This window comes from Rattus rattus, chromosome 8 (assembly GCF_011064425.1).
Source record: "Rattus rattus isolate New Zealand chromosome 8, Rrattus_CSIRO_v1, whole genome shotgun sequence".
Taxonomy (NCBI): domain Eukaryota; kingdom Metazoa; phylum Chordata; class Mammalia; order Rodentia; family Muridae; genus Rattus; species Rattus rattus.
Window position 1 is genome coordinate 38,926,353 of NC_046161.1, and position 24,701 is coordinate 38,951,053.

At 50.1% G+C, this 24,701-nt stretch overlaps 2 protein-coding genes across 9 annotated transcripts; both read left to right on the forward strand.

The window, feature by feature from the left end:
- The first annotated feature begins 369 nt into the window (after positions 1–369).
- On the forward strand, positions 370–12,493 carry Hyou1 (hypoxia up-regulated 1). Of its 4 annotated transcripts, none has more exons than XM_032909760.1 (26): positions 370–426; positions 1,362–1,459; positions 1,670–1,763; positions 1,897–1,975; positions 2,097–2,251; positions 2,355–2,431; positions 2,737–2,918; positions 3,359–3,474; positions 4,956–5,148; positions 5,309–5,443; positions 5,554–5,636; positions 5,739–5,871; positions 6,032–6,219; positions 6,479–6,617; positions 7,519–7,579; positions 7,733–7,812; positions 8,130–8,315; positions 8,429–8,601; positions 8,698–8,785; positions 8,900–9,022; positions 9,214–9,347; positions 9,460–9,544; positions 9,647–9,887; positions 9,979–10,026; positions 11,007–11,057; positions 11,159–12,493. In XM_032909760.1, exons 2-26 carry the CDS (start codon positions 1,369–1,371, stop codon positions 11,218–11,220), a joined length of 2,997 nt encoding a protein of 998 aa, XP_032765651.1. In that variant the 5' UTR covers positions 370–426; positions 1,362–1,368; the 3' UTR covers positions 11,221–12,493. The 4 variants fall into 4 exon arrangements, with proteins under 4 accessions (XP_032765651.1, XP_032765654.1, XP_032765653.1 ...); XM_032909763.1 differs by lacking the exon at positions 370–426 and adding an exon at positions 433–508; XM_032909762.1 differs by lacking the exon at positions 370–426 and adding an exon at positions 441–769.
- A 5,302-nt stretch (positions 12,494–17,795) lies between these two features.
- Slc37a4 (solute carrier family 37 member 4) lies at positions 17,796–23,923 on the forward strand. Of its 5 annotated transcripts, XM_032909317.1 has the most exons (10): positions 17,961–18,186; positions 19,201–19,545; positions 20,204–20,436; positions 20,757–21,000; positions 21,463–21,621; positions 21,813–21,898; positions 22,375–22,488; positions 22,657–22,719; positions 23,007–23,145; positions 23,245–23,923. In XM_032909317.1, exons 2-10 carry the CDS (start codon positions 19,398–19,400, stop codon positions 23,409–23,411), a joined length of 1,353 nt encoding a protein of 450 aa, XP_032765208.1. In that variant the 5' UTR covers positions 17,961–18,186; positions 19,201–19,397; the 3' UTR covers positions 23,412–23,923. The 5 variants fall into 5 exon arrangements, with proteins under 5 accessions (XP_032765204.1, XP_032765207.1, XP_032765208.1 ...); XM_032909313.1 differs by lacking the exons at positions 17,961–18,186; positions 22,657–22,719 and adding an exon at positions 17,796–17,899; XM_032909312.1 differs by lacking the exon at positions 22,657–22,719 and having other exon boundaries at positions 17,962–18,186.
- Positions 23,924–24,701: the final 778 nt, after the last annotated feature.

The following is a 24,701-nucleotide window of genomic DNA, read 5'->3' on the forward strand; positions in this document are numbered from 1 at the left end:
GTAGGCGCTGCAGCGAATGCAGCTCAGTACTATTCCTTCGTGCGGACGCCCCAGGTAACCGGAAGAAGGCCGCGGACTTCATAACACACCGGCGCACCTGCTTCCACGCGGGGCCCGGCTAGGGTTCCGCATCGAAGCGTCTAGCACCAAGGTTGGCAGAAGTCCCGCGAGGGGCAACCCGGCCGCGAACCGTGACGTGGGCCAATCCGCAGCCGGCGCCGGCAGTTTCGTCCCAACCGGTACTCAGGCCCAGCTCCGGCCTTGGGGGCGGAGCCAGCGAGGGGCGGGTCTTCTACGTGGCCCAATGGGGACGTGCGCCGGGTCTCGGGGGCGGGACCAGGTGCGCAGAGCAGGGCCGGGCAGCGGAGGCGCCAATGAGCGTGCGCCGCGTCCGGGGCCGGCTGGTACGCGAGACGCTGCTGAGAGGTTGGTGGCCACTGTAACAGTTTGCAAACGAAGGGGAGTTGTGAAGGGCCTGGGGTTGGGGTCGTGCTGCCGGCCCTTGTGGGTACGTCCTCGCCGTGTTGAACCTGGAGCGAGGGGCGCAGGAGCTGAAGGCCAGAGGGAGCAGGGGTGAGGATGGAGCAGCAGTCGGGCCGCGGCTCCTAGGGGAGGCAGCGTGCTAGCTTCGGGGGCGGGCCGGTAGCGGGAGCGAGGGCCGTACGGACACCGGCCCCTTCGGCCTTGAAGTTCAGGCGCTGAGCTGCCCCCTCGCGCTCGGGGTGGGCCGGAATCCATTTCTGGGAGTGGGATCTTCCACCTTCATCAGGTGAGGCTTAGGTGAACACTCATCCGGCTAGTAACCTTAGCCTGCACAACGTCTGCGTAGGCAGCGGGGCCCAGGATTGGGATGGGCAAGGAGGGTGGGCTGGACAATGCTCCAGGGCTGCAGAAAAGGGGACAAACCCTTCTATGCCAGCCATCCCCAACATCATCACCTTCCAGTTCCTGTCCAGGCTCAGCCTGGCTTTCCCCGCCACCAGGGGAGCTCCAGGTATAAAGTAGTTGAGCCGATTTCGAGGGTCATGGCCATGCTCCAGGTGTCTGACAGGTACAGTGCTGTAGTGTGCCAATTACTTGCCTGTACATGGACGAAAAAAAGGTCGAACCTCCTCCTCCTCCTCCTCCTTTGTCTAAATAAGTGGTTGAAGGCCCTTTTGCTTCGGCCCGAATGTAGGACACTTGGGAGGATGTTTAAAATGATTGAAACTCTCCAGGAAGGAAGAGAAGGGTTTCGAGCTGCTGTGCTTTTAGCCAAGAGTGCAACAGATAAGAATCTTAGGGCTTGTCTGCTCTGGGATGTGGTTCTGTTTCCTTCTTCATTCAGCATCCAGTTACAAGTGTTTTTCCTTCTCCACCAGGGTCACAATGGCAGCTACAGTAAGGAGGCAGAGGCCAAGGAGGCTACTCTGTTGGGCCTTGGTGGCTGTCCTCTTGGCAGACCTGTTGGCACTGAGTGGTATGTACCTGGCAGAGGTGTCAAAGCAGAGTAAATGTAAGAATAAAACGGCACACAGTGCCTACCTGAGTTTAGGATTGCTGGATCTAGCCTTTTTTCTTTGTCTTTGCCATGGAAAGCAGGCTGATTTCATTGCTTTAACTTTAGAAGGTGGAAAGTTGTGGGAAGCAGAGAATTGACAGATAAATCTACTTTCTGTTTTCCCTTCAGACACACTGGCTGTGATGTCTGTGGACCTGGGCAGTGAATCCATGAAGGTGGCCATTGTCAAGCCTGGAGTGCCCATGGAGATTGTATTGAACAAGTAAGAGTAGATCTGTGTCAGGGTGTGTATGTATATAATTTATAGTGCCCACTTCCGACTGGTGACTGAGCTCTGGAGGCTTCTAGCTTCTTGCTCTGCTGCAGGTATCCAGACTAATGCTGCTTTTTCTTAGGGAATCTCGGAGGAAAACTCCGGTGACTGTGACCTTGAAGGAAAACGAAAGGTTTTTAGGTGACAGTGCAGCTGGCATGGTGAGTAGCAGCCCTCACCAGATTGGCTCCCCCAGAGGCTAGCCTCTGATCTAGCTGGATGATGTAGAGGCAAGCTAAAGTAGGTTTAAGCCTAAGAACCTGCTGCGTGTTCTTCTTCCAGGCCATCAAGAACCCAAAGGCTACGCTCCGTTATTTCCAGCACCTCCTTGGAAAGCAGGCAGATAACCCTCATGTGGCTCTTTACCGGTCCCATTTCCCAGAACATGAGCTCAATGTTGACCCACAGAGGCAGACTGTGCGCTTCCAGATCAGTCCGTGAGTGTCCAGGGGGGAAGGTAGCCAGCCCCTTGTTGGCATGTGCTCTTGACTATGGGTCTTGGTGTCTGCCTTCCCATGCCTCAACTCCTGCTCTCCGCAGGCAGCTGCAGTTCTCTCCCGAGGAGGTGCTGGGCATGGTTCTCAACTACTCCCGTTCCCTGGCTGAAGATTTTGCAGGTGAGCATCAAGGTGGGGCTGGTGGCAGCTGGACTTCCCCAAATGTGTAGTGAATGTCAAACAGAGGCTTTTTTATTTCTTACTGAAAATTGGACCATGCCCGAAGGCATGTTTGGTTGTCACAAGCTTGGGGAATGCTCCTGGCATCTAATATATAGAGGATAGGGAAACTAATAAAAATCCTTTAATGTATAATGTAGGCCCAATACAAGAATTGGTTACCCCCCTCAGAGTCAGTGGTACTGTTTGGAAACCCTGGTCTGAGGGTTGGAGTTGGTGAGATCCTGATCTTTTGTCCTCTGTAGAACAACCTATTAAGGATGCAGTGATCACCGTGCCAGCCTTTTTCAACCAGGCCGAGCGCCGAGCTGTGCTGCAGGCTGCTCGTATGGCTGGCCTCAAGGTGCTGCAGCTCATCAATGACAACACTGCCACAGCCCTCAGCTATGGTGTCTTCCGCCGGAAAGATATCAATTCCACTGCACAGGTGAGACAGGGAGGCCTCCTGGCCACTAGATACACAAGATGCTGAGTCTGCGGATAGAGGATCCTTGACCCATTTTGCATCTTGTTTACATGGCCATCCCTTGACAAAGTGTGACAGGTGCTGCCTTTCAGTACCCGTTGGAGTTGGTCAGCTTATGAAGGGTGACAGCTTGTTTTCAGGCAGAAAAGTAGTTAGGCATCCTGCATTTGATAAACCATCTCTCTGTTTTGGGTTTTTTTTGGAAGGTGAGTGGAAGGGGTCAGACAGGATTTCTCGGTGTGGCCTTGCTGTCCTGTAACTCACTGTGTAAAGCAGGCTGGCCTTGAACTCAGTTCCACCTGCCTCTGCTTCCTGAGCACTGGAGTTAAAGGTGTGCATCACCCTGCCCACCTTGGCTTCTACATTAGGTTCCCATGACAGTATCCTTGGTGTCTCCACAGAATATCATGTTCTATGACATGGGCTCGGGCAGCACTGTGTGTACCATCGTGACCTACCAAACGGTGAAGACTAAGGAGGCTGGGACGCAGCCACAGCTGCAGATCCGGGGCGTAGGGTAGGTTACTGAACCTGAGGGAGAGGTGTCTCCTGGAACTCTTCTTGGATACAGCGTGGGTTTCCGAAGGGGCTGCTCCCAGAGAAGAAATGAAAGCAGGAGGGGCCATCTGATTCCTGACACGTTATGTCAGTGTCATTGTCTGCCTTTCTTCTCCTCCTTTGTTTCTGTTTGGTTTTGGTTTTGGTGTTTTGAGACAGGGATTCTCTGTATGACCTTGGCTATCCTGAATCTCACTCTGTAGACCAGGCTGGCCTTGAACTCACAGAGATCCAGTTGCCTCTCTGCCTTCCAAGTGCTGGGATAAAAAGCACATGCCGCACCACCACAGCCCTACCAGTCGTTTTTACTGAGGTCGAATCTAGAGTCTTACACACGCTGTACAAACCTGGAACTTACTGTGTTGTTCAAGTTGGTCAGAATCTTCTGGCAGTCCTACCTCTTGATACCTATAGATTTTAAAAAAAAAAAAAACAAAAATAAAACCCTTCCTAAACAAGGCATTGGGGTATAATCCTAGTACTGGGAGGTGGAGGCCGGAGGGTCAGTATTCAAAAATCATCTGTAGCTACGTAAGGAATACTAGTGCAGTGTAGAATGTATGAGACCCTGTGTGAAAGAAGCCGTTTTCAGCTCCTCACTGTTGAGCTCGGAGGTTCTCTTAAGGTCCTGGTGTCTGGGCAGTAGCTCTGTATTGGAGTCTTGCCTGGTATTCCTGGCACGAGACTCACCAATAAAGAGAGAAACTGCCAATGTGAACAACTCCATTCTTCAGTGCTCTTATGCCGGTTTGAGCCCCACCTGCTGCAGCTATGCCTGAGCTCTTTCACTGTTTTGGTTTTATTCTCTACATAGTCCTGGTTATCCTGGAACTCTATAGACCAGGCTGGCCTAGAACTCAGAGATCTGCCTGCCTCTGCCTCCCAGATGCTGGGTGTAAAAGCATTAGCTATGTGAAGATGAAGCCATCGTGCGTGGCTCTGTCACCTTCAGAATTTTGAACGCACTCTCCTACTTCCTACCTTGGGGTCTTTAGCAAAAACTATTCCTTCTGTCTAGAATGCTGCACTCTCTTCTCTGACTACCTTTTGAGTAGCACAGACTTCCTATGTGCCTTCTGCTAGCCTTCTCTGCTTTTCTTCATTTGTTTTGAGACAGGGTCTCACTGTGTAACCCAGGCTGGCCTGGGAGTCTATGTAGAGCAGACTAGCCGCAGACTCAGATGCTGGTGATTTCACACTTAGGTTATTCTTCTATTAGATTATAAATTTCTTGACAGCAGGGAGCTGTCTCCTCTCCTGCTCCTCTTGTCTCTTACATTCAGATACTTGATACTCAGCAGCGTGCTGAGTGACTGGGTAGATCAGCTACTCCTGAATGCTGTGTGCTGTAGGGAACTGCAGGCAGAGCACTGTTGCCTCTTGTGACAGAGGGAGGGTCATCTGTGTGCTTACACTGTACTTGTTCCTTTTCTTGAACAGATTTGACCGCACCCTGGGTGGCCTGGAGATGGAGCTTCGGCTGCGAGAACACCTGGCTAAGCTCTTCAATGAGCAGCGCAAGGGCCAGAAAGCCAAGGATGTTCGGGAAAACCCCCGCGCCATGGCCAAACTGCTTCGGGAAGCCAATCGGCTTAAAACCGTCCTGAGTGCCAATGCTGATCACATGGCACAGGTGCCCACATGGGACCTTCTAGAGAGCAGGCTTGTGGTTCCTGTCCATGGGGGTGGAGGGCCTTTTATTCCTTCCAGAGTCCCATTCTGTTCCCTTGATTTCCATCTTCTCTTGCCCAGAGAGCAGACCTGGCCAGAGCCTCTTATTCTTCTCCCCACAGATTGAAGGCTTGATGGACGATGTGGACTTCAAGGCAAAAGTAACTCGAGTGGAGTTTGAGGAGCTGTGTGCAGATTTGTTTGATCGAGTGCCTGGGCCTGTACAGCAGGCCCTGCAGAGTGCTGAGATGAGCCTGGTGAGGGACGAGGGAGACAGATGTGCTATGGGAGAGCAGAGCACACCCACGTGTCAGAGGGAGAGGGAGGACATTAACTCCCACATCTCACCTTCCCTCCCCTTCTGCAGGATCAAATTGAGCAGGTGATCCTGGTGGGTGGGGCCACTCGTGTTCCCAAAGTTCAAGAGGTGCTGCTGAAGGCTGTGGGCAAGTGAGTATGGTGTCGGAGGTAGGCGTGGAGCTGTAGGCTGGGCACCCACATCACGAGGGAGAACCCACCCAGGTAGATAATGAAAAAGCTTGTGTCTCCTAGGGAGGAACTAGGAAAGAACATCAACGCCGATGAAGCAGCTGCCATGGGGGCCGTGTACCAGGCAGCGGCACTGAGCAAAGCCTTCAAAGTGAAGCCATTTGTTGTGCGTGATGCTGTTATTTACCCCATCCTGGTAAGCTTGGCCTGGTGGCACACCCCCTACGCTTCCCCAAGTGAGATCTCTATTCACCTCCACCTGCCCCTTTTTCTTAGGCTGAGAGATCCTGTCCCTCATACCTACTTACAGAACTTACCCTGGTTCTCCAGTACACCTTCTCCTTGCGCTTATGTAGGTGGAGTTCACAAGGGAGGTGGAGGAGGAGCCTGGGCTTCGAAGCCTGAAGCACAATAAACGTGTGCTCTTCTCCCGAATGGGGCCCTACCCTCAGCGCAAAGTCATCACCTTTAACCGATACAGCCATGATTTCAACTTTCACATCAACTACGGTGACCTGGGCTTCCTGGGGCCTGAGGATCTTCGGTGAGGGGCGGGGGCAGGATGGCACCTCCAGGGTGTGGGGGGTGTGCCTGCCAGATGATCTAAGGATGGGGAGGGGAATGTGGGACTTGAAGGGCTGAAGGTGGGCTAGGGTTAAGTTATGAACAGCCTGTCTTAGAGGGTCCATCTTCCTGAGTCCTGGGTAGGGACCTTGATGTCTCATGCCTGCAGGCCATGTGGTCTGGAGTTAGCAATGGGCTGGGTGGATCTCCTCAAACTCTTTTCTTTTCCTCCCAACCAGGGTATTTGGCTCCCAGAATCTGACCACAGTGAAACTAAAAGGTGTGGGAGAGAGCTTCAAGAAATATCCTGACTATGAGTCCAAAGGCATCAAGGCCCACTTTAACCTGGACGAGAGTGGGGTGCTCAGTTTAGACAGGGTGAGAGCAAAAGGGAACCCTTATCTGAGTAGGAGTGAACCCTGGACCCTCCAGCCTCTTCAGAGTAGGTTCCACAGAATAACCATAAAGCATTTTGGAAGCAGATCAGGTGAATCTTGGCTTTAAACACAGTGTAGCAATGGGGATCTTTGTGACCAGCATATGCCAATATGCTGCAACTTGCTTAGAGAGAAATACAGATTTTTTTTTAAACATGTGTGGGTATATGTCTGTGCACCATTTATGTGCCTGCTGCCCATGAAGGCTACAAGAGGATATTGGATTCCCTAGAATTGGAGTTAACAAATGGATGTGGATGCTGGGAATTGGACCCAGTGCTGAGCCATTTCTCCAACCCTTTAAGGTTTTTTGAGTACGTGTGTACATAATGGGGTGGGATGCAAGCATGCCACAGTGGGCGTGGAGCCAGAGGAAGCAGGAAACTAGTTGGCTTTCTTCTACCTTTACCTGCTCAGCCATCTTGCCAGCCCAGAGAAAACCCTTTCTTCTTTTTTTTCCCCCCGGAGCTGGGGACCGAACCCAGGGCCTTGCACTTGCTAGGCAAGCGCTCTACCACTGAGCTAAATCCCCAACCCCTAAACCCTTTCTTTTTTAATTCAGTTTAAAGTAAAATGCATATGGGTGGTTTGCCTGTACATGTGTCTGCATCATACGGTGTCAGATGCCCTGGTGCTGCAGGGGTTAGAGATGGCTGCTGTGAGCCACCAGGTGGTTGCTGGGAATTGAACTCAGGACCTCTGGAAGAGCAGTCTGTGCTCTTAACCACTGAGCCATCTCTCCAGCTCCGTCATTTTGTATTCTAACGTGTGCATAAGCAGCATGCTTGTGGGATGGCATGGGTTATCATGCAAGTATTTAAAAAACTTTTTTTTGAAAATAGGTGGAGTCCGTATTCGAGACCCTGGTGGAGGACAGCCCAGAGGAAGAGTCTACTCTTACCAGTAAGACGAACATGGGCTCTGTGTGCATGCAAGTGTGTGCCAGCAAGCAGGATGAGCCTCATGCCCGCCTGGGGAGGCGATGGCACTGTTCTGGGGAAGAAGGGGAGGTGCTGCGTGATTCCCTCTGGAACCTCTCTGCTTCTTTCCTCCTAGAACTTGGCAACACCATTTCCAGCCTGTTTGGCGGTGGTACCTCATCAGATGCCAAAGAGAACGGTACTGATGCTGTACAGGTAAGGGCAGACTTCAGTGAACCCCAGTGGTCTCCATTTCTCACCTATGTCAGGCTGCCCTGCTCCTGCTTCATTAGGTTTGAGCCACTACCAGAGCCAGCGGCTTATTCTTGTTTCCGCCTGCCTTCCCCTTGTTCTCCTACTCGAATCCCCACAGCCCGGGTTTGCCCACAAGTGTCATCTGCTTGACCCAAGCTTTATGCTGAGCAGTGTTCCGTTTCCAAACAGAGGAGCTCATATAGTCAAGGTGAAGAAGTGTGGTCATAGGCTCAACTAATAAGTGTGTAACTTTTGGGGTTCCCATAATTGTCTCACAGGAGGAGGAGGAGAGCCCTGCTGAGGGGAGCAAGGATGAGCCTGCAGAACAGGGGGAACTCAAGGAGGAAGCTGAAGCCCCAATGGAGGATACCTCCCAGCCTCCACCCTCTGAGCCTAAGGGGGATGCAGCCCGTGAGGGAGAAACACCTGATGAAAAAGAAAGTGGGGACAAGTCTGAGGCCCAGGTGAGCCATCCACAGAGGCAGATGGTGGAGTCCATGGGCTGTGGGGAGGGAAGCAGCTTCCTTCATGCCTCAGGGGCTAATGCTTTTCCTACATCACTGCTCTTTGTACTCAGAAGCCCAATGAGAAGGGGCAGGCAGGGCCTGAGGGTGTCCCTCCAGCTCCCGAGGAAGAAAAAAAGCAGAAACCTGCCCGGAAGCAGAAAATGGTGGAGGAGATAGGTGTGGAACTGGCTGTCTTGGACCTGCCAGACTTGCCAGAGGATGAGCTGGCCCGTTCCGTGCAGAAGTAAGTGCTGGCTGGTGTGGATGAGGAGCAGGTGTGGAGAGTGATCCAGAAGGGCCCAGTTCCAACCCCACCTATCCCTGCCTTTTCATCCCACAGACTTGAGGACCTGACCCTGCGAGACCTTGAGAAGCAGGAGAGGGAGAAAGCTGCCAACAGCCTGGAAGCTTTTATCTTTGAGACCCAGGTTAGCAGGCAAGGGGCAGCAAGCGCTCCCTGCTTCGTGGAGCCTCCGCGTAGGGACTGTGCTCTGATGCTTGCCCCAAAGCTCACCGCATGCATGGGTTTGTGTCCTTTACAGGACAAACTGTACCAACCTGAGTACCAGGAAGTGTCCACTGAGGAACAACGGGAGGAGATCTCTGGAAAACTCAGTGCCACTTCTTCCTGGCTGGAGGATGAGGGATTTGGAGCCACCACTGTGGTGAGGAGCCTTCTGGGAAGTGGCAGGCAGATGGGAGTGCTGCCTGTCCGTGCCCCCAACCCTTCACCCCCACCGCTTCTAGGGCCAGAGTGAGAAGAGCTGGGGTGTCAGGACATGAAGCAAGATGCAGGGCTGGGTCCAGGATGCTCCTGCTACCACTTCAACCCTCCTCTCCTCCTCATGTCCATCAGATGTTGAAGGACAAGCTGGCTGAGCTGAGAAAGCTGTGCCAAGGGCTGTTTTTTCGGGTGGAAGAGCGCAGGAAGTGGCCAGAGCGGCTTTCGGCTCTGGATAATCTCCTCAATCACTCCAGCATTTTCCTCAAGTGAGTGTTCTCTGCACCCTTTCTTTGTGTAGTCCTGCTGAGGCCATGATTCCCCTTTCTGCCAACTCCTGGCCTTCTGCCCTAGGCTGATCTTTTCCTCTTTGACTTCTAGGGGTGCCCGACTCATCCCAGAGATGGACCAGATCTTCACCGAGGTGGAGATGACAACGTTAGAGAAAGTCATCAATGACACCTGGGTAATTTCTTTTACTGTGTAGCTGGCTCCTATTAGCTGGTACCCTGGGATGATGAGAGTGACCATGCCGGATCTGAGTCTTCTTCCCTGGCTTCGTCCCCAGGCCTGGAAGAATGCAACCCTGGCCGAACAGGCCAAGCTTCCTGCCACAGAGAAACCCGTGCTGCTTTCAAAAGACATCGAGGCCAAAATGATGGCCCTGGACCGGGAGGTGCAGTATCTACTCAATAAGGCCAAGTTTACTAAACCCCGGCCACGGCCCAAGGACAAGAATGGCACCCGGACAGAGCCTCCCCTTAATGCCAGTGCTGGTGACCAAGAGGAAAAGGTCATTCCACCTACAGGTGAGGAGAGATGATGGTTCCAGCTCCTATGAGCAAACAGAAAGCCACCTGCTCTCCCTAGGACTGCATCTAACCTTCGGTTTCCCTCTAGGCCAGACTGAAGAGGCGAAGCCCATCTTAGAGCCTGACAAAGAGACTGGTGAGTTGGGGACCCGGGGAATAGGACATTTCATTAGTCTGGGCCAGGCAAACTCTGGTGAGCATGGTGCACTTCAGGTCAATGAATGTGGGTGGCCTTTAGTTTTCAGAAGCATTGCTTTTTCTTTGGAAGAAAACAGCAAAGACAGGCTGGGGAGCTGGCTCAGTGGTAAGTGCTTAGTTGTACAGTGTGAGGATCAGAGTTCAGACCCCCAGCACCCATGTAAATGCACACAGCCATACTGCCCACTTCCATCCCAGCATGTTGAAGAGACAGGTGACTAGAGCAGGTTAGCTTACCTGGATGAATTACCAACTCCAGGTTCAAGTGAGAAACCTCCTCTGATTATGTAAGGACGTAAGCAACGAGGGAGAAACCCTGTATCAGCCTCTGGCCTCTACATGCATGGGCAAATCACACTTCGCAGGGGAGGGTTTGGTTTTGGTTTTTTGAGATAGGGTTTCTCTGTATAATAACCCTGGTTGATCTGGAACTCGCTTTGTAGATCAGGCTGAACTTAAGAAATTCACCTGACTTTGCTTCTCAAGGACTGACATTAAAGGCATACACTACCACGTCTGGCTTATAATAATATTCTTTTTTTTTTCCCAGACAGTGTTTCTTTGTATAGTCCTAGACGAGAAAAATGTAAAGATTTGTGGGAGAAAGGTCTGGAAAGATGACTCAATGCTCAAGAGTTCTGGTTCCTCTTCAGTGACCTCAGTTTCTATTTTCAGCTTGTACCTAGTGGCTCACAACTGTCTGTAACTCTAGTTTCAGAGGACCTGATTCTCTATTCTGGCCTCCAGGACACATATATAGTGCATAGGCATTTATGCAAGCACAACACCCATAAATATTAAATAAAAACTTACAAAGGAAAAAAGGCAGAGACCCAAGATCCACATCTTAGATATTTACTAATTGGATTCGTAGCGTCTCACTTGTTTATTGACTGGCCTTTTCCTTCTAAAATGCAGGTACAGAGCCAGCAGACTCTGAGCCTCTGGAATTAGGAGGTCCTGGTGCAGGTAAGAGTGAAGCCTGGGGCATTGGGCAGCTTGTTGAGAGCGCTGGAGGGAAAGAGCAGGCTGTTGAGCCTTACGCTGCCATTCTCCCCCGTCCCCAACAGAATCTGAACAGGCAGAGCAGACAGCAGGGCAGAAGCGGCCTCTGAAGAATGATGAGCTGTGACCCCGCGCCTCCGCTCCACTTGCCTCCAGCCCCTTCTCCTACCACCTCTATTTATTATACATCAGGGTTGGAGTGGGGTTGGTGTCCTTAGGGGCTCAAGTTCCTTCTCTCAGCTGGGACAGGAGATGGCTGCTCAACAGGCCTGGAGTAGCTCCACCGGTGGAACCGGCTCTCGTTCTGTCCCCAGCCCCACCCTCTGGTCTCCCACTCTCTGGCCCTGTGTTTGGGAGGAATCACTATTCTGTCTTAATTCTTTGCCTGTGGGTAAGTGAGAGAATGGCCGCCAGTGGTTGTCGGAGACCTGGTCGTGGGAAGGATGTCATGTGGGTCACTGGAGAGTGGCCAATCTTCTCAGCATTCTTCATCTTTTCCTCTTCCACAAAATCAGTGTCCTGATGGGCCAGTGTCTACAGAGCCTCAGTCTCACTTGGTTTCTGAGAGCCTCTTCTCTTCTGTGTCTTCTCTTCCCTTGCCCTTCCTCAGCTCTTCTGTCCTTGCCTTCTCTGTGCAGATTAGGCTGTGGGATTCTTGCCCAAAGCCTTTCATCTGGACTGTCTGTAGAGTAAATATGTCCTCATGCGACCCCTGGTGGCTAGAGCAAGCAGAGAGCAGGCAAGAAGGGAAAAGCCCTGTAGCCCCCTGTGGGTTGTTGGGTCCAGGACAGTACAAGCCCTGAGAGTGGTTGGCAAGGGTGGGAGTATACTGCAGGCACTCGCCATCCTGGTCATCCCCAGTTCCTGTGATATCTACCCTTCATGCTCTTTCCTTCTTCCCCCTGGGCTGACCAAAAATGTGCTATCTACTGTGAGCCCCTTTCCCAAGACCCTGTGGGACAGAGATCATGGTGTGAATGTAAAAATGCCACCTCACTCTCAGGCAAGCTTTGTGGGTAAAGAAAGAGGGGTCAGGGTTCAACTTGACAGTGTCCTTTGCCAGGAAGGAGAGCCCCTTACCCACTATAACCATGCCTAGAGTGCCTGTCCTCCAGTATTGCACCTGTAGCAGGAGGTAGGGCCACCCCAGTGCAGGGGCAAAGCAAACCTAATGTCAGTTGTTTTGTCTTTTCTACCCAACCCCCACCCCCTCTCCACTTTTTTTTTTTTTTTTTTTTTGCCACATTGGCAGAGAGACTTAAAGGTCCTACACAGTTCCCCTCTGTGTGTTTGAGTTCTTTCATTAGCAGTTCAGGCTGGTTGGACAGGTTTGAATCAAATTGTACTTTGTTCCATTGTTAATTGAGAAACTGTTTCAATAAAATATTCTTTTCTATAGATTGTATGTGTTTTGCTTCTCCCCTCCCTTGTTTGTTTGTTGAGTGTTTTTTTCAAACAGGCTGAGGTTGGCCTGGGCCTCCTGTCCCTCCTGCCTCCACCTGTCCAATGCTAAAATTAGCATTGTGAGCTACCAAGTGCAGTTTTGTTTTGTTTTGTTTGTTTTTTTAAGGATTCATTTTATTTTATTTATATGAGTACACTGTTGCTCTCCTCAGACACCAGAAGAGGGCACCAGATCTCATTACAGATGGTTGTGAGCCATCCCTCCAGCTCCCATGTGCAGGTTTTAGATTTGAAGTTTTGGTTACATTAAAAAAAAAAGTCATGTTTTCTGTAACATAATCGTATTTAGTGTGATAAGATGGAAAGTTAGCAATTCGTATGAGAAAATGGCTTTTAAATGAATCTTGTGAGAAGCTCACAGCCAGATTTTGGTGTGCACACTGTTCTTATGGTCCGTGTGTCTCTTTTGCCTTATCTCAAATCTGTACTAAAACCTTTCCAGGCCTTTGATCCAGCACTCTGCAGGTGGAGGCAAGGGATCTCCCGGGGTTTAATGCCCAGCTTGGCCTGCATAGCAAGTTTTAAGCCATCTAGAGGCATACCATGAGACCCTCAAAATACAAAAAGGCTGGAAGGTGGTGGCACAGGCCTTTAATCCCAGTACTTGGATGGCAGAGGCAGATGGATCTCTGAGTTCAAGACCAGCCTGGTCTACAAAAGGAGTCTAGGGCAGCCAGGGCTAATTACACAGAGAAATGCTGTCTGGAAAAACCAGAAATAAAAATACAGAGTTGGAGAGACTGGACAAAGGCACCTGTGATTGACAGTTCATGTCTGTGAAGGAGAATTACTTATTAGTGACTGACAACCAATGAAACCAAGGTGGCTTGTCATTTTGTAATTGGTAGGTTCCAATGTTACAGAAAGACAAAAGCATGCGTAGGTTTTTTTTTTTTAAATATTTAATGTATATGAGCATCCTGTTGCTGACACCAGAAAAGGGTATTGGATTCAATTACAGATGGTTGTGAGCCACCATGTGTTTGCTGGGATTTGAACTCAGGACCTTTGGAAGAGCAGTCGGTGCTCTTAACCACTGAGCCATCTCTCCAGCCCTTCTCTTAGGTTTCTAATGGCACTCTGTGGCTTATGTGTGTGTTTACTGTGGTTATGGTCTTATGGTTGCATGGAAGAATATTTTTGTTTATTGTTTTATACATATTGATTATATTTACTCAGGGAAGTTAGGTAAACTTTATCTAACATTTGTCAAGAAGTCAAAATTATTCTTGAAACCTTGGGGTAGGTCTAAAATTTCCCCAAATAAATAATAGATTGGTTAATCTCAGCAGCAATTACAGAGCTGATACACAAGGAGGGTGGAGTTTATTTTTTGAGATTTGTTTTTTTTTTTTTTTTTTTTTGTGGTTTTTTTTCGGAGCTGGGGACCAACCCAGGGCCTTGCGCTTCCTAGGCAAGCGCCTACCACTGAGCCAAATCCCCAACCCCTGAGATTTGTCTTAACATGAGAGAAGTTTAACATATAAGAGAACTTTATTTTTTGAGATTCATCTTTTTTTTTTTTTAAGAGTTATTTATTTTATTTTTATGAGTACACTATAGCTATCTTCAGACACACCAGAACAAGGTATTGGATCCCATAACAGATGGTTGTGAGCCACCATGTGGTTGCTGGGAATTGAACTCAGGACCTCTGGAAGAGCAGTCAGTGCTCTTTTTTTTTTTTTTCCCGGAACTGGGGACTGAACCCAGGGCCTTGTGCTTGCTAGGCAAGCGCTCTACCACTGAGCTAAATCCCCAACCCCGAGCAGTCAGTGCTCTTAACTACTGAGCCATCTCTCCAGCCCTTAAGATTCATCTTAACATGGAATAAAAGCCAGACTTAAGAAAATTTTATGTACACATATACATACATGCATATGTATCTCTGTGTAAATCATGTGTTCACACAAGTGCCTGTGAAATCTGAGTATTGGATCCCCTAGGGTTGGAGTTACAGGTGATTATAAGCAGCTTTGGTACAGTGATCCAACCAAACTCAGGTCCTCTGAAGAAAGTACTCCTAGAAAGTACCCTTTTAAGACTTCTCTTCTAGACTGGCGGCGCTCCGGAAGGCTCAGCAGCAGAAACAAGTAACCTCCCGCCAGCTCTCTGAAACCACTGTAACCCTGTGCTCCTGACTGCACTGTGCAGTCATGTGACTTTCCCTCCTCACTTGCAGGATGTTCCGAATTCACATGACACTGTTCAGTAGTTGCCCAGGAATAAAACATTAGGGAAGACTTAAAAAAAAAAAAAAAAAAAAAAGACTTCTCTTCCGGGGCTGGAGAGATGGCTCAGCCATTAAGAGCACTGACTGTTCTTCTAGAGGTCCTGAGTTCAAATCCCAGCAACCACATGGTGGCTCACAACCATCTGTAATGAGGTCTGATGCCCTCTTCTGGCCTGTAGGCGTAGATGCAGGCAGAAAGCTGTATGTCGTATACATAATAAATATTGTTAAAAAAAAAAAAAAAAAAAGCCTTCTCTTCCAGAGATCCTGAGTTCAATTCCCAGCAACCACATGGTGACTCACAACCATCTGTAATGGGATCTGATGCCATCTTCTGGTGTCTAAAGACAACTACAGTGTACTCATATACATAAAGTAAATAATTTTTTTTTTATTTTTTTCAGAGCTGGGGACCAAACCCAGGGCCTTTGCTAGGCAAGCGCTCTACCACTGAGCTAAATCTCCAACCCCCGTAAATAAAATTTTTAAAAAGTACCCTTAACCACTTAGCCATCCCCCAGCCCCAATTAACAATTTCTTTCAGTTATATGTGTACGTGTGGGTCTGTATTCATCAGGCATCTGCACACGTGAATTACAGGTGGTTGTGAGCCATCCCACACAAGTGCTGGAAACCCAACTCCAGTGCTCCGCAAGAGCAATATGTACTCTTAGTTGCTGAAGCCTCTCTGTCTTTTTTTTTTTTTTTTTTTTTTTTTTTTTTTTTTTTTTTTTTTTGGAGCTGGGGAATGCTTCCAGGCAAGATTACCACTGAGCTAAATCCCCAACCCCCTCTGTCTTTTTTAAATGCTGGGATTACAAGTGTGAGCTACTATGCCTAAGGGGAGAGTCTTTGTTCCAAATTAATCTCCCCACCCCCACCCCCAGGCTTGTGCATCAAATTCAGAGCCTTAGACATTCAAAACAAGCGCTCCAACATCCAGTAACCTCCCTAACCCTACAGCCCAGGCTGGCCTGGAACTCAGATCCCCCTCCAAAGTGGTGGGGTTAAAGGCCTGGCTCCACTGAAGCTTTCTTCTGAAGAAACTCAGTCCTCGGTTCTATCATTTACCTACCAGTACGAGCCCGATATATATACACCAGGCTTCAGTTTAGTAGATACTTGTTGAATTACAGGACCTATGGAATCCTATTTTATCTCCTTTCCCCCTTGGCTTTCAGTATTCTAAAAGACCTTTGCTCTCCAATCTGGAGTACTTAAAAAAAAAAAAAATCTTCAGCCATTTTCCTGAGGGATATGATAAAAGAAAATTCTGAGACATCTTAAATTCAATATAAAGGCAGAAGGCAAAAGGAGAAGAATGTTGGTGAGTTCTCGTTTGCATTAGACAGAACCTCACTACACATGTCAGGCTAGCCTGGAACTCACTATGTAGATGAGGCTGGCCTTGAATTTACAGAGCTCTTCCTGTTTCTGACTTCAAAGTCGTGTTGGGATTAAAGGTTTTGGCAGGGATGCCTGTTTTCGTTGTGTTTCATGTATCTGGAGCTGGCCTCAAATAGCTATTGAGTTAAGGATGACCTTGAGCTGCTCATCCTCCCCGGAAACAAGAAGAATTTCCTGTAGACTGTCCATCCATCACATACTCACCCGGTATGTGACAAAACTCATACTGAACAGTGTTTAGGGTTGAAAAGAGGATTTATTTTTGCACTTGTCTGACCTGCCTTTGTCCATCAGTTGAAGAAACACACTGTATCATCATTTTTAAAAAATTGAGGGGTTGGAGATTTAGCTCAGTGGTAGAGCACTTGCCTAGCAAGCGCAAGGCTCTAGGTTCGGTCCCCAGCTCCAAAAAAAAGAAAAAAAAAATTGATGCACTATTTTTTCTTTGACAGGATTTTGCCTGTCAAGAGTATGCATTCTTATCTTGAACTGGCTCTGTAGCTCAGGCAGACACTGAATTTGTGAGCTCCCTTGCCTTATCTTCTGAGGAGCAGAATCCAGACTGGGGTTCTGGGTCACTTGGTCAAGGTCAGGTGTAACTTTTCTTATCTCTCAGAAATCATCTGTGGAGCCTTTAAAGCATCTGAAATTGGCACTGACAGTGAATAGTTGTCCAAAGCCACTGTTAGACTATGGTGGATCCAAGTCAGTTTATAAGCATGTCTGTAAACCTAGGCACTTGGAGGTAGAGGCAGGAGGATCACCCTCCTGCTTCTAAACCCACCTGGGCTATATAACCTTATTTCCACAAAGTAGTAGCTCAAGGATTAGAATGTGAGGTTGGAACCGGGCATGGTGGGACGTGCCTTTAATCCCAACACTTGGGATGTGAGGCAGAGGCAGTCAAATCTCTGAGTTCAAGGCCAGCCTGGTCAACAAAGTTAGTTCCAGAACAGGTAAGGCTACGAAACCCTGTCAAAAAAGATGAGGTTGGGGGGATGGTTCAGTTGGCAAAGTGCTCGAGCAGACCTACTACATTTCAGCCCTAGCACCTATGTGGGAAAAAATGGTCAGAGGTGTGTTGCCTAGCCTAATCAGTGAAAGAAGGGTCCCAAAGGAAGTATTCCCGGCTGTCCTCTGACACATGGTAACACACGCGCCCCAACACATACACACATGACCATTAAAAAAGATTTTAGGGGTTGGGGATTTAGCTCAGTGGTAGAGCACTTGCCTAGCAAGCGCAAGGCCCTGGGTTCAGTCCCCAGCTCTGAAAAAAAAAAAAAAAAAGAAAAAAAAAGATTTTAAAAGAACTTGAGGTTTCGTCGGAATTCTGAATTTTAAATACTGAGACTATATTGTTTTGTCTCTGTTCCCACTAATCTGACCACGAGTTAAAACTCCAAATTACGCTGAATTTATTTCCTAGAGAAAACGCCATGCCTCTACAAGCAGGGAATATTTCTTTAGTTTTCTGAATCCGCGCCTTTACAGGAGGCACGCTGTAGAAACTAGTAGAGGGAACGTAATGGGTCATGTGATGCTCAGCCTATAAGCGACACTGTCCTCCTTACACTGGAAGCTGCTTGACAGTCAGGATGACGTCTCCATCACAGGGTGAACAGCAGTCCGCCAACTCTGCGTGCGCACCAGCCTTACTCGAGTCCCGCCCCATCCTAGTGGGGTTACCGCCTCTGTCCAGGTAGGGGTGGCGTGCGAGGGAGGGGCGTCAGTGAGGGCGGGACTAGAGGGCAAGTCTGGGACCTTGGGACTCCCCTGACTTCCGACTACGCCGGAGGCTGTCCCGATGACTGCCCTTCCGGGATGGCGACAGTTCCACTGCCCCAGGACGGCCGTCTTGTAGATGCCGCGCCCTCGTGGCTGCAGCGCTCAGTCTCCGTAGCTCTCCTGCTCCTGTCCCCAGGACCTGCAGTTCCCAACCTGGAGTCGGGTGTCCCGGGTAGCTTGAGGACACCGGGTGCTTGGCAGGTGCGGAGCGGCGCCGCCTGACCATCCTGACTGGCAGAGCCTAGGCTGCCAGAGCGAGGGGCCTCTCGAGGCTACGTGCGGCTCCCTCGCGCCTACGCCTTCTGCTCCAGCGGCTGCTCAGACGAGCAGAAAGCTGCGGTGGCGGGCTCAGGGGCTCACACCCCTGCAATACGGACGCCCTACTGATGCCGCAGGGTAATAGGGACCGAGAGGCAGTTCCAAGGGGCTCTCATCCAGACCTAAGCCCTTAGCGCACTTTCTGTGTGTCGCTGCGGGGTGAACTGAGGGGCTTTTCTCCGTTTAATTCTGCAACTACTGCAGTTAGCTAGCTTCTTATTTACTGTTGTGCTTTGCACATTTCAGTGACTGAGGCCAGCTTCAGTGAGAAAAGGGAGTGGGAAATTACTGAAATAAACAATAGACTTTAAGGAACTTTTGCCATGGTGCCTTACTGTGTTTTATTAATTCCTTACCAGGCCTAATTTATATGTTTAAGATTTATCACTGTGTATATAAGGAAAGTGTGTGCCCTGTTCACTACCACCATGAGGGGGTCATGGAATGTATCCCCCGAAGAAGGGGATACCAATTAGGGAAGAATACTCCATTGTGTGCTAAGCATTGTGAGCAGTAAGCTCTAGAAGGCTCAGACGTGGGTATGGGGTTGTTTTTAAGGTATGTGGCTGACTGACTGAGACTGGGGGTAGAAATCAATCTAGTGCCTTTCATGATGCCCGTTACCTTCAGTGAACCTGAGAGAATTAGAAAGTTCATTGACTCAGGGAGTAGGGCTCTATCGAGAGCTCAGCTCTGCTCATCCTACCCCAGCCTCCCCTGGGCTCGTGCAGACAAAAGTAATTAGGCTGAGCCGTTAATCACAGCTGGTTTCACAGGCAGGAAGACTTAGAAAAGGAGGGAAAGGCAAGCAATCCTGGGGATAGGGTGCCTCCCTTTGGGACCCTCTCCTCCCCCAGTCTGGCTCTCACTAATCTCCTGTTTTCTTGTCTCCCTCAGGACACTGGGTTCCTAGGTTGCTGCCCCAGGCTTAATGATTGTCCAGAAGGCAGCTATAAAGAGCCTGGGTGGAGGAGAGAGCGCAGAAAAACACAGCTCAGCAGATCCGGGCACTGGAGAGGGAGCTGCAAGCAGGAGCAGTGAAGAGTGTGGTCAGAAGCACCGTGAGTGGGCCAGCAGGGCCGGCTTTTTCTACCATGGCGGCCCAAGGCTATGGCTATTACCGAACTGTCATATTCGCAGCCATGTTCGGAGGCTACAGCCTTTACTACTTCAACCGCAAAACCTTCTCTTTTGTCATGCCCTCCTTGGTGGATGAGATCGCTCTGGACAAGGACGATTTGGGTAAGCCTTGGAAGGGTGGGGTGGTGGGCTGTGGGATACACTGTTTGGAGTCTGGTTTGTCCAAGCACGGTGGGTTTCAAGCATGTACCAGGTGCAAAGGCTGAGCCCCATGTGCATGGGTGTGGGTGAAGGACTGAGGCCAGTGTTTATCAGGTGCATGTGCCTGGGACCCACACGTGCACTACTGGGAGGGGGCAGCAAGATTTTCACACCCGTGGGTGGGTGCATGCTGCACCTGCAGGTTACAGTGAACACTGAGGAAGTAGCACCGTGATTTGATGTGTCCTGCCGTGCTCCCCACCAGGAGGAATAAGATCTTTGACTCTAGGGCCCTTCACTCCATACCCACACATGGTTGGGCAGCAGAACTGCCTGAGGGTTTCTATGGGCATTCAGAGTGAGGAGGGAACTGCAGATTCCAGGGAGAAAGATAGAAATCCAAGAGGTTGAGAAGTCCTGAGTCAGCCTGGGCCTATGATGCACGGCTCAGCAGGCAGGAGAGTGTCAAGTCTGCAGCACGGGTCCTCCTGGAAGGAACCTGTTTCACCCTGCCGAGCACCTGTATACACCTGACCCCTTACCTTCCTCCACCCCTCCTGTGCCTCTGCCCTGTCCCTAACCCCTCAGGTGTCCTGCTCCCTGCTCCCCTTCGCTGCAGGGCTCATCACAAGCAGCCAGTCGGCAGCCTACGCCATCAGCAAGTTTGTGAGCGGGGTGCTGTCCGATCAGATGAGTGCCCGTTGGCTCTTCTCCTCTGGGCTGCTCCTGGTTGGTCTGGTCAACGTAGTCTTCTCGTGGAGCTCTACAGTAACGGCCTTTGCTGCTCTCTGGTTTCTTAATGGTCTGGCACAGGGGCTAGGCTGGCCCCCCTGTGGGAAGATCCTGAGGAAGGTGAGTGCATCTGACAAGCATGCCTGAAGTGGTGCAGGGTACCCAGCAAGAATTGGGAGCACCGCTTTTTACACAAACCTTCCACCCCTAACCCACAGTGGGTTCCTTAGGCGTTCCCTGCCAGTTCCTGCTGCTGTCAGGATATTTTAGGAGCCTGAGGGTGGTGGGATCGGGTGGCAGATGAGGGAATTGGCTCTGCCAAGTAGAAGCACTCTTTCCCTCATCCCTGTAATGTGAGTCTCTAGGTCTGCCACACTCGAGCTGCTCCCTCTATGTGGCCTCCAAGCCAGGCACCTATTCTGTTCCCTTCTGCCTCACAGTGGTTTGAGCCATCCCAGTTTGGCACTTGGTGGGCTGTGTTGTCAACCAGCATGAACCTGGCTGGAAGCTTGGGACCTATCTTGGCGACAATCCTTGCTCAGAGCTACAGCTGGCGCAGCACCCTGGCCCTGTCTGGGGCACTGTGTGTGGTTGTCTCCTTCTTCTGTCTGCTGCTCATCCACAACGAACCTGCTGATGTTGGACTCCGAAATCTGGACCCTGCCCCCTCCAAGGGCAAAAAGGGTAAGCCTCTACCAAGCTGGCTCCCAGAGCATCTCCATTTACCCTTGGCTCGGCACGATTTTGTTAGGGCTATCCTTTGCCTTGCCCTGTGCTTGCCAATGGATGCAGGCAAAGGAAGGGCAATGGAGATTGGATGGGGGAGTAAAAATTCTATCCTTAAAGTCAGAGGCAGCACGTCATCCATCTTGGGCCTTCTCTGACAGCACAGACCTCTCTATTCTGGGTAGGCCCCTAAGTTTAAGCAGTTTGGGTGCCTTCTTCCAGCTGCACCAGTCCTCACTTTCTTTCATTTGCATCAAGGTAGGGAAGAAGGAAGCAGGGGTTCGATGGGATACTCCACATCAATCCTGGTTGCTCATAGCCTCTGTCCTGGCAGCGGGTTAATGATGGTGGTGGTGGTGCAGTGGGGGGAGCCCAGCAGGAGCAGAGCCCAATTCCTAGCTGACCTCTTCCCACCTCCAGGCTCGTCAAAGGAGGAGAGCACCCTACAGGACCTGCTGCTGTCCCCCTATCTCTGGGTGCTCTCCACTGGCTACCTCGTGGTCTTTGGAGTAAAGACTTGCTGTACAGACTGGGGCCAGTTCTTCCTTATCCAGGAGAGAGGGCAGTCCGCCCTCGTGGGTAAGATGAGTGTTTAGACAGAGACAAATCCTGTACAACCCAGGAGCCGGTGCAGGAGATGGGATATCCCTGCCCTTTCTCCACTTCCTCCTTAAGGTGGTGCATCCTTGGAGGTGGGTCTGTATCTTGGGATAACTTCAATGTGAAAGTATCTTTTCACTCCTTTCCCTTTCCCACAATCCCCTATGCAGGTAGTTCCTACATCAGTGCCCTAGAGGTTGGAGGCCTTGTAGGCAGCATTGCAGCTGGCTACCTGTCAGACAGGGCTATGGCAAAGGTGAGTGGTCAGGAGGAACTATGAAGAGAGGCCCTTTGAGGCTTCCTCACATGGCTGGGCCAGCCAGTGGAGATGGGAGTCCTGGCAGATGAGCTGGTTGGAATAGAAGGTAGACATTGGGTGAGATGGGAACAATTCCAGGTTTCTCTTATCTGCTTAGAGACGTGGAAAGAGACCCAGAATCTCTCTTCCTAGTCAACAGGCTTCTCTGCCCCAAGGAAACTAGGGGTGGCAGTGCATTAGGTACAGCTTCCTAGCACGTGTCCCATGCCTGCCCCAAGGTGGAGGAAGGGATGTTGTGGAATTTGGCCTCAGAACACGGAGCAGCTCCCAGGGCCTCCCAGAGCTGTCTGGGGCCAAGAACTGTGACATATTGCCAAAGACCTGTCAGCAATAGCCCTGCTGTGTCAGAGTCCAGGGGTGGGGGTGTGTTGCCCTGCTTGGAGGACCTGATCTGGCTGGTACTGTATCCATAGGCAGGGCTGTCTGTGTATGGGAACCCTCGCCACAGCCTGTTGCTGCTCATGATGGCTGGCATGGCAGCATCCATGTTCCTCTTCCGGGTAACGGTGACCAGCGACTCGCCCAAGGTAAATAGAGAGCCTGGCTGGCTGCAAGGCACAGGAAAGTAAGACACTCTCCCCTGGGCCAGCTCCTCCTCCTTTTGCAGTTCTGTGTGCACCTTATTTCCTCTCTTTGGTGCTTTGTGTGCCTCTCCACTCTGGGCCTGGTTTTCTTCTCTTTCCTCTGCTCTCTAGGAAGCTTTCTGGACTCCTGCTCTCCATCCTCTGGCTGAGCTCACAGGCTTTACGGAGTACGAGGTGCCTTAAAGATATCTCTGGTTTTCCTCCTGGTCTGTCTCACTTTTGTTTCACCCGTCTTGCCCCTAATCAGCCCAGTTTGTGCAAAGTCTGAAATAGACAGCATCCAAGATGCTGAGGGACTCTGAGGGATGATGACACTATCTCCACTGTCCCTGTCCACCTAGGCCTTTGGGGCTGGCTCATTCACTGTGGGGTGAGGATGGCTCCTGACCATGCCTTGTCTAGTTTGCTCCTGAGGGCTAGGCACTCTTTCCTCAATAGGCACTCTCTTGCTCCTCTTGCAGATCTGGATCCTGGTGTTGGGAGCCGTGTTTGGTTTCTCTTCTTATGGTCCCATTGCCTTGTTTGGAGTCATAGCTAATGAGAGTGCACCTCCCAACTTGTGTGGTACCTCTCATGCTATTGTGGGGCTCATGGCCAATGGTAAGTCCTTCGCTGCCTTGCTTAGGCCGATTAGAGACAGAATTGCCTTCCTGCTTAATCCTCACATGTGGCTCAGTGTCTTCTCCTTCTCCCCAACAGTGGGTGGATTTCTGGCTGGGTTACCCTTCAGTACCATCGCCAAGCACTATAGCTGGAGCACAGCCTTCTGGGTGGCAGAAGTGATCTGTATAGCCAGCACAGTTGTCTTCTTCTTGCTTCGAAATATCCGCACCAAGATGGGCCGAGTATCCAAGAAGACAGAGTGAAAAGAGCACTCACTATAGAGCATCCCCAACTGCAACCTCATTGGCAGGACACAGAGAGGGAGAGAGGCTGCTCTGGCTAGCACAGAGCCTTTACATATCTGTGTCTACACTGTCTCTCTGGACCTCCGTGGTGCTGCAAGTTACCAGTGGCTAATGAGGTCCTATGCTCTATTTAAATGATGATGTTTGGTTTTAGGCTCCATTGGCTTCTGTTTCTACCTTCTAGCAGACAGACAACTCCTAAATTCAGGGTGTCTCCTATACCCCTCTTCCTCTCCTGAGTCCCCATCTCCTAGTGAGGTGGTCCTATCTCTGCAGCTGCAGAATATTAATGGCCTGTGGTTTCTGCTGTACCCCAAGGCTTCTTGTTAGGGGTCAACACTGTTGCCAATACCTCAGTCCTTAAGGGAGGAGAGGAGGCCACCACTCTCATCAGTACCCTGGGACAAAAGGGAGGAATGTAGAGGGCAAACTGTCTTGTATAGACTAATAAAACTAGATTTGATACTAAACAGTCAGTGGCTCATCCTTTCAGAGGGAGACATAAACTAGACAAAGCTTTTCTCGCGAAAGTATTCTTACCAGTATCTGTCCTTTCCACCCTCAAAAGGAAGACTTTTCTCTGGAGTGAGAGAGCAGACATATAAATGGAACCTTTTTTTTTTTTTCCGGAGCTGGGGACCGAACCCAGGGCCTTGCGCTTGCTAGGCAAGTGCTCTACCACTGAGCTAAATCCCCAACCCCTAAATGGAACCTTTTAAGTACAAGCTCAGCATTCAGCTAACACCGCACACTTCTAGGTTGCAGGTAGCTTAAATAACTTTATGGAAGGGTACCTGAAAGCATGGGCCCAAGCTTAGGCTCTCAGTAACTGGCTCGAGAACTTTGAAGCACAAGTATTTTATAATTTGCTAAATTCTGTGTATAAGAGAATAGAATTAGAGGTTGGGGATTTAGCTCAGTGGTAGAGCACTTGCCTAGCAAGTGCAAGGCCCTGGGTTCGGGTCCCCAGCTCAAGGAAAAAAAAAAAAAAGAGAGAGAGAGAGAGAGAGAGAGAGAGAGAGAGAGAGAGAGAGAGAGAGAGAGAGAGAGAATATAGAATTATATCGTAGGGTCAGAGTGCATACTGAGGTAAAACTTAGCTTGATTTTTTTTTTCTTTTAGCTAAATCCCCAACCAACTTAGCTTGATTTTAAGTGCTAGTAAGTGTTCCATCTTCCACTACAACCACCTCAAGCTCCCAGAAAACCAGCAGCTCTGGAAATGACTCTAAGGCTCAAGAGTCAAACT

Coding starts and splice junctions, on each gene's coding strand:
- Hyou1 (XM_032909760.1), top strand. CDS start 1,369: ATGGCAGCTACAGTAAGGAGGCAGAGGCCAAGGAGGCTACTCTGTTGG. Junction 1,460..1,669: donor AGACCTGTTGGCACTGAGTG/GTATGTACCTGG, acceptor TTTTCCCTTCAG/ACACACTGGCTGTGATGTCT. Junction 3,475..4,955: donor CTGCAGATCCGGGGCGTAGG/GTAGGTTACTGA, acceptor TTTCTTGAACAG/ATTTGACCGCACCCTGGGTG.
- Slc37a4 (XM_032909317.1), top strand. CDS start 19,398: ATGGCGGCCCAAGGCTATGGCTATTACCGAACTGTCATATTCGCAGCC. Junction 21,001..21,462: donor CCCCTCCAAGGGCAAAAAGG/GTAAGCCTCTAC, acceptor TCCCACCTCCAG/GCTCGTCAAAGGAGGAGAGC. Junction 21,899..22,374: donor CAGACAGGGCTATGGCAAAG/GTGAGTGGTCAG, acceptor CTGTATCCATAG/GCAGGGCTGTCTGTGTATGG.